The sequence below is a fragment of the Scleropages formosus genome, chromosome 4 (assembly GCF_900964775.1).
Source record: "Scleropages formosus chromosome 4, fSclFor1.1, whole genome shotgun sequence".
NCBI classification, from domain to species: Eukaryota; Metazoa; Chordata; class Actinopteri; order Osteoglossiformes; family Osteoglossidae; genus Scleropages; species Scleropages formosus.
In genome coordinates, this window is record NC_041809.1 from 10,437,863 (window position 1) to 10,453,939 (window position 16,077).

At 38.7% G+C, this 16,077-nt stretch overlaps 1 protein-coding gene across 1 annotated transcript in view; it reads left to right on the plus strand.

The window, feature by feature from the left end:
- The window catches only part of LOC108932814 (inhibitory synaptic factor 2A-like), a 42,085-nt gene extending 26,407 nt beyond the window's left edge, over nt 1-15,678 (plus strand). Inside the window, exon 4 of the mRNA XM_029251412.1 lies at nt 15,146-15,678. Coding sequence (XP_029107245.1) covers nt 15,146-15,329 — 184 coding nt within the window. The 3' untranslated portion in view covers nt 15,330-15,678. The remainder of the gene's footprint in view (nt 1-15,145) is intronic.
- Nucleotides 15,679-16,077: the final 399 nt, after the last annotated feature.

Below are 16,077 nucleotides of genomic sequence, written 5' to 3' on the forward strand. Positions count from 1 at the left end.
GCAATAGACCTAGAGTGACAGTGCCTGAGAATGTAGGCATCCAGAAAAGACTATTGCCCCAAGATGGTATAGCCCTAACTATTTCTACAAGCCATTACTTTACATTTTAACTCTGGAAATACAGTGCGAAATTAACAAGGAAAAGTTTTGTTTTCTTTTGTTTTAGAGATGGAAAATATGGTCCTCATTCCACCAAAGAAAAAGACTAACAAATTTATTATTATTTATTACTTATATTATTACTGAGATAACATGTGGAGTCAACAACAATATGACTGAAAAGCTGTGCTGGGCAGAGTATACCAAATAAAACAAGTCCAGTTAATATATAATGTAAATTACAAACATATACACTTAGAAAAAGATGTAATTTCATATAAACAGATTTGAAGCTTCAAACAGATAAAAGTTTTCAAACATGTTATATCACTGGCCAATGTAATTCAAAGGACCTCGCCAGTCTTACTTCCTTGGAGCTTTGAAAGAAAATATGAAATTAAAACAAAACAAACTGAAAGAAGTATGGATTCCTCTACAAACTGAAACCAGAAACAACAAGGTGCTGAGAGTTGTTCTGTGCCTCAAAGTACGAAGTGTCCAATTCATTGTCGGGCTGGGGGATGAACAGCATGGCCTGCTTCTGGAGGTTGTTCCAGTCCAGACCCTTAAAGAGTGTGTGCTGCTTCAGGTCTTTAAGGCCAGCCCTCTTAGTCATGTCCATAGTAAGAAGAATCTCAATGGCATTCCTTCAGTTAGCCGATAGCGCTTCTTCACCATCTGGCCAAGGAATGTCATAGTTGAGAATGCTCTTGGAAGACTAACTGTGGGGTTTCATCGTTGAAAGGGGAAACCCCTGTTAGAAATTCAACTTATATGTTAACGTATTCCAACTGACCTTAGTTTTTCACCCACACGTTTAATAGTTTTAGGCAAGTGGTGAAACTATAGACAAAGAAACGAACATACAATATATCAATAGCACATATCCAAATAAATATACAAACCATAAAGCATCACAATTGTTCTAATATACAAAGTACATATGCATAACTTTAATTAATCCTTCAAGATTTGCTTTGATTTAGAAAACATTCTCAAGGAATTTCTATACAGTATTTCCAGAAGGTAAGACCATCAATAAGTTAGTAACATAACTACCCAAATTATAATGTCTCATGACAAAATAGAGACTATAACATTAATAAAGTGAAACTGAATGGAAACATACAGGCGATGCTATTGCAGGACTGAGTAGGGAAAAGATTTGGACAGATTAGAAGAGGAGTTCACCATGTGCACTGACTATAACAACAGAACTACTTCCTGTCAGAGAGAAAACGCAAAAGTCTCAGTAATGGGCAGTATATGGCACCAACACACATTTTTCCTATTACAAACATGAAAAACAATATACCGTTCAACATGCTTCATATTTACTCAGACTTCAAACTCAGGTAATCATAACTAATTTACCAATAACTTCATTGTAACAGCACAATAGTTTTTTTGCAGCTACTTGTGTGATGTATACTTGCTCATGTGGTGTAGTGTGACAAATTAGCTGTAGAATCACGTGTCTGCATCCAAATCTCCCCTTCTGTTGATCCAATGCACTCTTTGTATTTTTCTGAGGTGTACATCACCTTGGAGAAAAGCATCTGCTAAATTAATACTTGTAAATATACTATATTTACCTGACAGTTTTTTGTTTTCTAAAGCAGCTTACAATGTTAAGGTCACAATTATTTACCCATTTAACTGAATAATTTTAGTGGCACAGTTTAGGGGAAGTACCTTACTACAGTTGGAGGTAGGGATCAAACCTGCAACCTTTGGATCCAAAGGCAGAAACCCTAAACACTATGCTACCAGCAATCCACTGTTATGGTTATATAATATAATATTTAACTAATAAATTATATTATATTTACATTATACTTATGTTTAACTGATAGATTTTACCCATGCTTTCCACAGCAAAGTCAGCTTTTCCTACAGCTATATACAGCTGAAAAGTGACAAAAGTCTTTTTTTGCATTACTGTTTTCATCTCTCCAACAAAACATTTATGGTTCATGTTCCTAAAACTCGCATTCACTCTAGTAAGAAATGCAGGGCAGCAGAGCTTTATCATTGGATTTAGCAGTAGAGTGCAATGTAAATAATGCAGATTGCAAGGTAGACCCCAAGGGACCAAGAAATATTAATCAACTGATCACTGAGAGCTTCCCTGCCAGAAGCTGACTTTGTCAACATCATGGAAATGGAGAAATCAGGAAAACTAGACAAAGGCCATTCGATGGATGCTCAGCTTCCTTATGCAACCCTGGATCTCAGTTTTGCAAAATATCGGTCCTCCATATGGGAAACAAATTCACTTCCAGTGTGAGGCCTTGATGTATTGACACAAGAATAGTGAAGGCTTTATATCACAATGGTCTAAAGCTTTCAGTATTCCTTGGACTAAACCGGGTTTGATTCGTGATTCCATTAGACTGAGAGAGAAAGCCATCATTTATATTACAAACCTTTATGAATGAAAGCCCATATTTGCCAAATGTTTTATTGGGTTTTCTGAAGATACTGCAAAACTGTCACTGAGCAAAGTGTTTGGGATATTTCATGTAGAAAATGATACTTCTGTGAAATGGGAGAAAGGAATGGGCGATTTTCTTTTTTTTTAGCCTCTATGTGTACACAGCTGGATTTACCCACTGCCTACCGGGTGTTTTCACTGTGACAAAGCGAGGTATGGGCAAGGCCAATGCAAACGGGGTTGAAACAATATCAAAGCAGCTTATGAACTGATGTTTTAACTTCCAAAAAAGAGTGTACAGTAGATGTCGATGGTTCTTCATAAACAATTCTAATCATTGTCTTTGTAATAAAAAGGACTGTGACATATATGGTTACTTGTTTAATTTATAGTGCTGCTTAAACCCTACAGGAATGGTCATTATATATACTGTATGTCCTGTATTAAGATGTGCTGTATAATACATATATAATACATTGTATACTATGAAGCATATGCTACAGTACTCTGTAACCCTCATCAGGACAATTGTTTAATGAAAATGGGTGGATGGATGGATGGATGCACCACATTATATATATTTGACCTGATCAGCATCCTTTTGCATAACAAGACCTGTTGCTTACATCGGTTTTAGTTATTTCTGATTTTATTGTTCTTATGGCAACTGGATGCACCCAACGCTGTCAATATGTCGTGTACAAAAACAACTGGCATGCAGAAATGATTAATGTAATCACATTTTCCTTCTCACTATGATCTATAATCTGGGAATACTAATGTGATACAGCACATTTGCCACAGTCTAATTAAAGACCATCTTAGCATGACAGAGGATTTAAATGGATTCAATTTATTTTAAGACTAGTGCTTTAAGCCACAATGCTCATTGTTTCTTTGTTCGTCAAGAAATCCAATAATCTAATTATCTTACACTATGGTGATGTTGCTTAATATGCTGATGAAAGTTGAAGATACATCAAAATGATTTGACATTAGAATATAGCTCTTGGTGATATTGTGTACGTTTCTTTTTCCATTATGTTTTTGTGGAGGCTCTTGTGATGACCATAAGCTTTAATTAGTAATGCTCTTACACAGTGCTGCATGACCAACTCATGAAGTCAAACCTTGAGAAAGTACTCTTCTCCCACCATTTTTTTCACCATCTTCCATAATTTGAGTTTGAAAAGACTGCAATTAGGTGTAAAATTTGAGTTTGTAAAGCTCTGCACTGCCAGTTGTTGGGAGGAAGTGAATTAGCTGCACTAAAATAACAATTTTGGGAGAATGTCAACAAGACTATTCTGCAAGAACAAACATGTTGCGTTTCAGTTCAGAGTATAGCAGTTGCCAGTTAAAATTATATCTTGTAGATTCGTATTTTGTCTAGTCTATTAACATTTATGCAATGAGCACCACTGTGATAGAGACATAATAGAGAGAACTTTAGGGCAGGAAGCCGGACACACCAATTCACTGCTGGCCAATTGCATCTATGTACTGTTTATTTATTTTAAACATTCCAAGGACAGACAGTCTGTGTGCAGGGAGAACATTGAGTGAATTCAATCCAACATCCTCGAGGCATCAGCATCACCCACAGAGCCACTGTGCTCTATTGCTTCAAGTCCATTTCATACAAAAGTGGCAAAGAGGCTGTTGGGAAGGTTTGTCCAAAATTATAATGCTCCACCATGTGTAGAGTCTGCGTTCTGACTGTACAGGCCACCTTTTTGTCTGCTGCCTTGGCAAGAGATAGCGTCTCTTTCTAGTGCAGCCGCCTGGTTGTCATAGATACGGACATGGCACTTACAGGGACAGTGAAAGACATGGCAAGGGACCCAGACCTCTTCTCTGCCTACAGATTAGCAGGGAGCGGATTGGAGAGGGTGCCATTGGCCCACCCCCCCTACAAAGCTCATACAGGAAAGCAGAGGTTTTAATGAAGAACAAGGCTTAAGGGGTCACAGTGCAAGAAAACATGGACTCACAACATACAACCTAGGGCACGCATCATATTCGCCTGTCAAACAGGCGAACTTCAGAACCAAGAAACAAAGACGTGGTCCATCATGGCATATTCATATGTTTTGGCAGTGTTTTCAAAAAGAAGATGATAACCTTTTTAGGGTGTCCATGATTTCTAATGAGGCAGTGCTGGAAACCGATTAAGCTGTCTGTGTACATTACAGGTGTGTATTTGCACGTCAAAAACTTTCATGTCTGTTTTCAGTTCACTTGAACAAAATGCAGTAGTATTTTGAAAGGAAGACAGTGACATTTTTTCAGGAATAGAATTTAGAAAAAAAAAATTCAGGGCAAGGAAAATATTATTATTATTATTATTATTATTATTATTATTATTATTATTATTATTATACAATTATACCAAGTTAGAATTCCTAAAACTAGATTTAAAAAAATAATTATTAAAGGTTAGGTACAGAAAAAATTTTTTAAAAAAGCTGATCTCTCTTACTGAAAGTATTATATGTTTTCAAAATTGACCAGCATCTCAAAGTTATAATTGCTTCAAGGTTTCCTTGCAAATATTTTTGTCCAATTCCTCAGATTCATGTTTAGATGTTGAAAGGAAGGACAACTTCAAAAATTCACTGATAAAACATTGTACATCTGTTCGCACTGGTTAAAAAAAGTGTGATGCTTATTTTCACAAATATTTGCTAAATATTTGGATATTTCCAGCAACAAAATCATTTTCCTTTTTGTGATATGCGCACTCCAAGAACTGCATTTCTAAAAGTCAGACATGAAGGAATTACTCGTTTCCACAATAGAAAAGCATTTTTGTTTGAGGTCTTGTGTTTCCACCAGTTTTCCTTATCCTCATCCGAACCTTTTTCCTTTAACCTGGGCCTGACTCACGCAGTGGTTATATCACACTATTCCCTCACGTCGCCCATGATTATTTTGCCACTGCCCTTCAGGGTTTTCCATCCCCCCCGCCCCCAGTTATTGTTTCATGCAAAGGTTTTATTAGAACAACTTGCAAAAAAACAAATTGGCATTAAAACGAGCTACAAGGAATAAAGAACGCACAGAGTAATCCAAGGCCATCAACCATTTCCCTCTTTACATCATTTCATTCCTGGACTGTATAGAAAATGCCAAGCAAAAATTAAATGGAGAGGGCAGCAGATCTGCTGAAAAAACACACAAGCCTCCTTATTTGCTGTTGTTCGGCACTTGAAAAATGCCACACCTTAAAGTTGTGCATATTAAAATATTAAAAGAAGATACACACACACACATTTTCAGAACCACTTGTCCCTTACGGGGTCACGGGGAACCGGAGCCTACCCGGCAACACAGGGCGTAAGGCCGGAGGGGGAGGGGACACACCCAGGACGGGACGCCAGTCCATCGCAAGGCACCCCAAGCGGGACTCGAACCCCAGACCTACTGGAGAGCAGGACTGCGGTCCAACCCACTGCGCCACCGCGCCCCCGCGCCCCCCCCCCCTAAAAGAAGATATTAAAATATTAAAAGAAGACAAAAAAGTCAAGTGCCTGGAAATCACATTTTTTTCCTTAGTTATTTTATGTTGATAGATTTTTTACATTTTGTTAAATCATTGTTTTAGGCAAAATCATTTAAAATGATTAAAACCCCAGACATGCTGTTCAGGTCCACCTGTAGTGCATGAGTGACAGCGAGACTGTTCCACTGATGTATGGATGAGTGACCCATTGTAAGTAGTGCATCTAGCAGTGTAGGTCACCATGGTGAATAAGGTGTGTGGGCTGATAACACTACATAGAGTTCATTGGAAATTGCTTTGGAGAAAAGTGTCTGCTAAATAAATAACTGTAAATGTCTCATAGGGCCTGGGTGGTGCGAGGGAACGTGGGTTCGATCCCCGCTCAATCTGTGTGGAGTTTGCATGTTCTCCCCATGTCTGCGTGGGTTTTCTCTGGGTGCTCTGGTTTCCTCCCACAGTCCAAAGACATGCTGTTCAGGTTCCATATATTTATATTCCCATAGTGTGTATGAGTGACACAGAGAGAGTGTGTTCCACTGATGTATGGATGAGTGACCCATTATAAGTAGTGTATCTAGCAGTGTAAGTCACCTTGGTGAATAAGGTGTGTGGGCTAGTAACACTACATAGTATCCATTGTAAGTCGCTTTGGAGAAAAGCATCTGCTATGTGAATAAATGTAAAATAATTTAATTTTAAGATTGCTGAATGTTTTTTTTTTTTTTTCCTTCAGGAGATAATGTTAGATAGGATATGCATTAGTTAAGGAAAATAAAAATCCTGACAGGGCATGATAACAATGAAGTAATCAAATTCATCTAAGTTTTTTTTTTTTCTTTTTTTAAGAGAATTATTCAAATTGCTTACACAGGTCCTTACAATGATTTTTCCATTTACACAGCTGAGTAATTCTTATTGTACAAATTCAGGGTAACTTCTTAAAGGTTCTACAGCAGCAGCTTGGATTGAAACTCAGGTCATTTGACTCCAAGGCTGCAACATTAGCCCCTGTGAAACCAAATAAATAAGAAATAGTGATTATATATGGTGCATTAGTAGTGCAGTTATCTTACAGTGGAGTTTACCAGTATTGTTCCCTGGCTTTCCGTGGTCTGGGTCCTTCAAGCGGTTAATGTAAACATCTTATTCACCACTATATACAGAACAAACTCGTTATTAATCACTGATACGAAAAAGCATCATTGGAAGGAAAAAATACAGCGGGCAACCAACCATCTGTATTCAGTCTGAAGATTTGTTTGTATTGCTCTCAGATTAATACATCTGACATATTGAAAGCAGTACAGCGTATTAAAGGGAGGGGCAGCTGAGTAGGGGGGCTATGGCAGTAGTTAAGATGATTGGGAATGAGTGGTCTAATTAACAGTGAGGATGGAAAAGATGACTGATCACTGGTGTTGATTGCAGTCAGCTCTGCAAAGACCAACATTGACAGCTGGCTGCAGTCCTTGAGGGGGACTGCCCTGACAGCTAACTTCAACAGTATATTTATTATAGAGGCCTGAATTTACGCTGTTTAGTCCGGGTAGTTTCCATTACAGCGTTGTTTCATTATTTACACAAGTGTATCTGACCTGCTTCTGACCTTACTCATGGCGAAAATTCCTCCCTGAAACGTAAAAGTATTGGCGTAATGCGGGTTAAATACATGACTCAAGGGTTAGAAATTTATTGTCATTCTTGGTATGAAAGAAGTACCCTTTTGCTCCATTTTTCTACTTAAGCCACGTTTTTTATGCGATTGGAATAGAAATGCAAGTCGGGGTTTGTACAGTACTGTATATCGATGTTTAAAATTAACATTATATGTAGCAAAGCGGCCAAAATGCACTGTTGACTTCAGAAATACTGTACAGGGCAGTCATGGAGCCAGTATGTACTGTGTGCATGTCAAAGATACATATTCAGGGTGTGGGCCAGATAAATTTCAATTTACAAGTGGTCCCCAACTTACAATGAGGTTATGTTCCGTGAAACCCATCATAAGTGAAAAATGCATTTAATACACCTAACCTACTGAACATCATAGCCTAGCATGCGTGTGATTGCCATTACGGCCTTGCTGCCACTGCCCAGCATCGTGAGAGAGTATTGCACCGCATATCACTTGCCCGGGAAACAATCAAAATTCAAAACTGGAAGTATGGTTTCTACCATCACCAGCTCACCATCGAAAAATCATAAGTCAAACCATCGTAAGTAGAGGAGCATCTATACACAGAAAAATAATTATTATGTTTTATTACTCCGAAAAGCTTATTGTACCAGTTAAAAGTAAGATTTAAGTACTTGCAATAAAATCTGACTGAAAACTATTGGGTGACTCTTTCTATTACATTTTGCAGCTGTGTTCCTGACTGACATTAAAATTATTTTTGCTATTTTACCAAGATATTTTACACTGGGGGGGGTGTGGTGGCGCAGTGGTGTGGTGGGTTGGACCAGGTCCTGCTCTCCAGTGGGTCTGGGGTTCGAGTCCTGCTTGGGGTGCCTTGCAATGGACTGGCGTCCCATCCTGGGTGTGTCCCCTCCAGCCTTCTGTCCTGTGTTGCCAGGTTAGGCTCTGGCTCCCCGTGACCCCAAATGGGACAAGTGGTTCAGAAAATGTGTGTGTGTGTGTGTGTGTGTGTGTGTGTGTGTGTGTGTGTGTGTGTGTGTGTGTATTTTACACTGTAGTATTTTGTTTTATGTTTTGGTTTTTCAACTTACATTGATGCCATATCCTACAGTGGCATTAGCTGCCACTATAAAAAGACCTTCTTCTTCTTCTTCTTCTTCTTCTTCTTCTTCTTCTTCTTCTTATTATTATTATTATTATTATTATTATTATTATTATTATTACACAGCAAACCAGACAAGCACATCATTGAGTTAAACCTGGACCAAATTATATATGATACAATGATGGAAGAAAATGCTGTGGAAATTTATAGTGCTGTTTCCTACCATCAATCATGAAGACCATAAATACATAAGCATGAATTAAGCATACTTTTATTGTGATGTATTGATTACATTAATTTAAAATGGACTGCATTTTTAATACTTGCTCTTGAATGGAAAATGTCCATGTGTTCATTGGCAGTGTGTAAAGTGCTGGCAGGAATATGAAGAGGCTGCAGAGCTTGTATGTTTGAGTTGATCTGCATTCAGTGAGCAATGGCTGTGAGAGATTAGGAGCTGGTGCAGAGAGACGGCTGGACAAAATACCCAGGTGTCTGGGATTTTTCTCCTAACCAACAAACCAGAAATCACAACAAACATAAAACTGCATTTTAAACATAAACAATAAGCATTATTTCATTTGCAGTTGACACCCAAGTGAATAGAGCACAAAAATACTCACTGTCATACATTGCTTGTCGAAATTGTTGTGGTCAAGTTGTGGTCTGGAACCTGTCTCAGAAAAACAGGGTGCTAGGCGAGGCAGCTTATACCCCGGATGAAATGTCAGTCCATCACAGGGCAATCACACACATTCATTTACTCATACATTCAGGGATTACGAGCAATTAGAATCACCAGTTCACCTCATAGACATACATCTGAACTGTGCAAGAAATCCCACCTTAAAAAAACAAGTAGAATATGAAAACTACTCTCAGACTGAGCTGTATTTAAACCTAAGCCCAAATCACCTGGGTGCTTTTAGGCACCAGCACTTCCTGCTGCACTACTGTGCTGCCCTAGCATGGAAATGTCTGGGCAAAAATAGCTCTAGAGGCTTGCTGCTTGACTTTTTTTAATTTGTGGGTTACATTATTGTAAACTCATTTGAATGATGGTTGTATGTAAATAGACCATGTGAAAGATGTCCGTTGTTTATATTTCATTGTGACGTCAGGAAGCTCATTACGTTTACCTTTCTAAAATAAATATATTCTTCTGAGTAATTTTTTGCTTAAACTAACTAATTGAGAACCATCAAGACGGCTGATTCATGCTGTTTAAGACCTGTTGATATATAGAAAAAAGTTCATATCTCATAGAACCTATGCAAATTTTGTGCATGAACATTTTAATTTACCCCCTTTGTTCAGTCTTGTCCATTAATGTTAATGCACACAGACATTTCCTCAAGAATGCTGCATTGATTATGGTATAATTGTATGCTGCAGCCTGTATGATTAAGGCAGTAATAAATACCTGCTTGCTATGCTGAGCTCAACTCTAAAAGCAGAAATGTGCGTTCAGTTGAAAATAAAAATAAGAAGAAAAAATTATAGCCGAGCTGAAAGCGATAATCTTTTTCACTGGGAAGGAGGATTGTTGAAGGACTTTTTTGAGCTCCAACTGCAGCTCAACATTGGAAAGATTTTACAAAAGTACACTGTGTCCAGTGTCCACTGGTGGAGTGAACATGGAAGTGGTGGGGACACAACAGGTACCAGGGGTTCACTTAGAGAAAAGGAGGGAGTGGTCAAGCAATACTGAGATCATGTACAAGAAAGGCCATTGACTGTCTGAGGAAGTTCAGCTCTTTTGGAGAACCCAGGTCACTGTTTCAGATCTTCAACCAGTCTGCTGTAGCAGGTGCTGTCTTCTGTGCAGTTGTATCCTGGGGCAAAGGGATTTCTACAAGGGATGCCATCAAACTGAGTAAAGAAATCAGGAAGGCTGGTTTGGAAGCAGGTGGTGAAGCAGGTCTGTTACCTTTAAGTCAGAACACCTTGGTACAAATCTCTACTCTTGCTGCAGTTCCCTCGATCAAGGTACTACCTACACTTACATCGCATTTATTAATTTAGCTGATATTTTTCTCCAGAGTGATGTACATCTTACATAACAATAGAAAGAGTGCATTACATCAACAGAAGGTGAGATTTTGATGCAGACATACGATTGTTGAGTACAGTCAATTTATCCCATACCACAGTATAAACTAGTATACGTAAATTACACTAGTAGCCTAATAAAGGCGCTAACATCATTAAACAAATTGTTATTGAAAATTATTAAAGATAAACACGCCTTTATTGAGCTCTTATGAGATAAGGGGAGATGATGTGTGTGTGTGTGTGTGTGTGTGAGTCTGAAAGAGGTGATTCTTGAGACTTTTCTTAAATGTAGTACAAGTTTCAGGAGTTCAGAGTAAGTGGAGGAGGTCATTCCACCACACTGAAGCCAGAACCAAAAAACTTTGTGCTTTTGACCACTGGACCTCTTGAGGATAGCAGTCTGGCTGAAGAGTAGCTAGTGATGAGATCTTGTCGATATACCTTGAATCATTATCGAGTACCTTGAAGCATTCCCTTAAAAATTATCTTGGTGTTTGAAAGGGTAAATTATTGTAAGTAGCTTAATGTATAAACCTATATTTACATTTACATTTACACATAATATTGCAGGTCAGCTTGGATAAAGCCACCAGCTAAATTAATTCACTTAGATATATTTTTCTTAAAACTTGAAATTATATTATTAGTCAGTATCACCCCCCATACTCGACTCAACTCACACTCCCACAGTGCATCTCAAAGCAAAGGTGCACAATGCTTACTTGCAATATCTATTTCCACTCTTAAACCACCATGATAAAATATGTGAGATGTCAAAATATAAATAGTTTCATGATTCTGGCATACTTCCTAAAGGAAAGAAAGCAGATGCAGATGGTGAATGTTAAACAGATGCTGTTTTGTCCACCTAACAAAGCAGTTTTTTTTTTTTTTTTCCTCACACTCTCCCCTCAAATAACATAAACTCATCTTTAATTAATTCCCTTGATGGAATAGTTTATAATTAAAATAAGGTATTTACATCTGTATGATGCCAGTATGCAGCAGGTACACTCTTTTTGAACACAGTTTTATATTCCTTATTTCCAGACAGGTCACACATCACGTGGCATTTCAAGTGTGGAATAAGACAGTTATGCAGTTTATTGTTCACGTCTGAGTAATAGCCTCACTACTGGCTCTGCATATCAAAATAATACCTGTCCAATTTCATTGCATTTGTTTGGGATGTTAGTTCCAAGGTGAAGTTAATTGACTTTACAAAGGCCATAGTAATGTTGTAAGTCACAAATATATTTGTAAGGAAGAGGCAAGAAACACACACACACACACACACACACACACACACACACACACGCGCGCACACACACACTGTCTGAACCGCTTGTCCCAATATGGGGTCGTGGGTCGCAGGGAGCCGGAGCCTAACCCGGCAACACAGAGCGTAAGGCTGGAGGTGGAGGGGACACACCCAGGACGGGATGCCAGTCCATCGCAAGGCACCCCAAGCAGGACTCGAATCCCAGACCCACCGGAGAGCAGGACCTGGTCCAACCCACTGCACCACCGCACTCCCCTAGAGGCAAGAAAGACTGATCCATTTATAACCAGAGATTTTTTTTTCTTCTGTTTTCAATTGTAAAGCTATGGAGAAGCCAGAATCGAACTTAAGGCTTTAATGGCAAATTTTCATACACCTGTTTTCTGTTTAAATTACTGTTTTTCAACTATGTTCCTTGACTCCCTTGTCTCAAAGGGAAGAGAAACGACTGATGTTAAGATTAATTTGTGTGCACTTGAGAGCGTTGGGCGCTTTAATCTCTGTGTTTAACTTTGGGCTAGGAAGGGAGAATCACATGGTCTGTGGCCAAAGGATTACTGGCGATAATAGAGGATGGCTCAGAGAGATGATTCCATGGGCTGTCTCTAACGCCCACACACAGATCTCGATGAGATGTTGTCTGGCAAGGTCAGGAAGTGTCAGAACGCAGGTTCTTTGTCTCTTAGCACAGGCCGGCTGAAGCAGTCAGGAATGAATGAATGAATGAATAGTTTTGCTGCATGTTGGTGATCTGATGTGATGCACAGCTTGCACTCCGAAACCTCATTTTGAATGTTCAGAGACTGACATCTATCAGTCATGACACATTAATCCCAAATGTGTTTAGTGTAAGAGTTTATAGGAATACTTGGAAAGAACCACTGCAGCGGGAACCATGAAGAAGGAGTGATGTGCTTCACTCTTTAATCTGTCTCTACGGATGGCTCTCTTTGGAGTCATCAGTCAACGACCACAGGATTTCCAGCACTGGCCAAATTAAATGTAGGCGATTTGGCAGGCATTCCTCTGGCATGTCCCCAAATTTAAAGAAGTTCAACACTAGAGGCTCACTGAATTAATAATATTGTTGGATTAGGTGCATTCATTTGATGTTCTAGTGCAAGGATGGAATCAAATCATTTCTGATTGAAAACACCCAAAGCCAGCAGCTGCAAATTTGATGAAATCACAGCGTTTCCAAGCAGATAATTTATGAAATACTTCCAAATGTAATTGCGAAGCAGAGAATTTCAGTGGATATGGTTGTGGAAACAAGCAGAAAACACCTATTTTATTATTGTAGTTATTATATATTATATTCAAGTTATGAGATTTTCACTTAATGAGGAAAATTTCACCTTTCTCAGCATAGGAAGTGTTTATGAGAATCACAGTTGGATTTTGCTCACCTCTTGACAACAGAGCAGTGTGAGACAGAAACTTTTCAAAGCAACTTAAAATGATTATTAACTAGTATTGATCTGACACCTTCATTCAAGCTGATTTAGTGTTAGATACACTACATTAAAGAACCTACTGTACTACCATTCTTCCATCTTCATGTATACAGTACATACACACAAACACAAAATTCTAAAATGTCAGCTTGTTCACGGAGTCTGAATTCATTTGCATTGTTTTTATTGATTTATTTTGATTTATTTTGACTGTAAAAAAGAGCTAAACAAGCACAGGTAAGCAGCCACACAGAATTATTGAGAAATTAATGACAAGGAACTGCATTGTTGCATATATTGTGTTATTGTAAGTAATTATAAGTGCTGAAGTTCTTGTGTACATTTTAATGGAATTTGATGATATTTGAAACTAATGGCAACGACATCTTCAAGCAATGAGAATTCACATTGTGAAGGATTTTTCAGGAACACATTACTTTTGTAAGGTGGGAGAAGGCTGTACTGCGGAAAATGTTCTTTCTACATAAGCATGCCAGATGCCACATATAATAAAAGGAAAGCTTTTTTGCTTGAATCCTGAGCACATATTCATATTTTGAAAATCATAACTCGGTGTAAACATTAATTCACTGTTAAATTTACTTCCCCTGTGAACACTGTATACAAGCTCAAAACACAATCTGTGAACTGCAAAAGATCAAAAAAGGCTTGATTTCACTTTGTAAAAAAATTATTTCCGTTTTATTATTTTACTGCATAATTGATGTACAGTTCATACATTGATAGCAATTGGTGTATATTCCTTACTTTATGTAGCTGTTACTGTGTTTGCTGTATTACTCTACTATTGCATTCATGTCCTTATGCCATTGTATATATACTTCTGCCATGATAACTCATTCTATGCAGCTAGATCTGTTAGATTGTAATTCAGCTTGAGTCATGGGTCTAGCTCTACTTCTGTCCAACATGTAACATTACTATCATCATCATACTTGCACAATTTTTACGTCATTATTGTACTTACCATTGTACGGGGGAGGAGGGGGCACAGTGGTGCAGTGGGCTTGACCGGGTCCTGCTCTTTGGTGGGTCTGGGGTTTGAGTCCCGCTTGGGGTGCCTTGTGACAGAGTGGCGTCCCATCCTGGCTGTGTCCCCTCCCCCTCCAGCCTCACACCCTGTGCTGCTGGGCTAGGCTCTGGCAAGCAGTTTCAGACAATGCGTGTGTGTGTGTGTGTGTGTGTGTGTGTGTGTGTGTGTGTGTGTGTGTGTGTGTGTGTGTGTGTGTGCATTGTACAAGGATTATTGTAATATCATCATTGCTCTGCTTTTACCTATATGAATGACTACAGTATTACTGTTGTACTGGTTTTCTTGCACTGATCATTGTATCTTTGCTGTACCATCATCCTACATAGGTCACTGTTGTGTCTTTATTGCATTGCCGTCCTACATGGATCATTGCTGGATCATTACTGCACTGGCTTTTCTGCATGGATCATTCTTGTATCATAATTGCACTGCCGTCCTACATGGATCATTGCTGTTTCATTGTTGTACTGCCAGCCTGCAGGTGCAATTGAGCATGTGGTCATTTGTTTCAGCGTGGAGCTGGACTTCAAGCAGCAGGAGGACAAGCTTCAACCCCTGATGAAGAAGTTGTGCCCCCAGGAGGACCCTCCCCTCCCATCTCTGCCTTACCCCCAGGAAGCCTTCACCTCCACTCCCAAACGCAAGTCCAAATCAGAGACTAAGAAGCACGCCCGCTGGAAACTGTGGTTCCTCTGAAACCCCACTTTCCTTAGTTTTTGATTTCTTGCTTCCTTCAAAGGGATTTTGAATCCAATCAGCAGTTTTCTGCTCCAGAGGATGGATACCAGTCATCATCTCTCCTGGATAATGACACCGAAAACCATGCTGAAGTTCAGTATAAAAAAGTCAGCAATCTTCACTTGAAGACAAGTTAAAAACCTGCAGATCATTCTATTTTTGTCACGTTTGCCAAAAAAGGGATTCACATTTATGACTAATTTCCAGAAGCACGGTGTGAAATTGCGCTGTGCCAACTTATTTGCAGATCAGCAAGGTGAGAAGCAAATTGGATTTATTCTATTTATTTTTTTTTTAAACATGAAACCTCGGGACTCAAAATTATCTATCTATCTATCTATCTATCTATCTATCTATCTATCTATCTATCTATCTGTCTGTCTTAGCAAAGTGTCATGTTTTATTTGCAAGTTCACAGTTTTTTGCATTTATTTTTGTGCCCGCTGACACTTTAGGCCTTTTTATAGTTGGGAGACTTGCTGGTATAATATCTGCTTTTTTTCCCCTCCCCAAACCACCTTAATAACATAATAGAACATCAGCATCAAAGTAAAGCACAAGATACTTTTTTCTAAAAATAAGAAGAGGAAAGAAGTGCATGTATTCGCACTGAAACATACACACACTCAAACACAGACAAGCAAGAACACAAATATTTATCTGCTAGTGCAAGAAGAGAAAGATGTAAGGACAGCACATATTATCA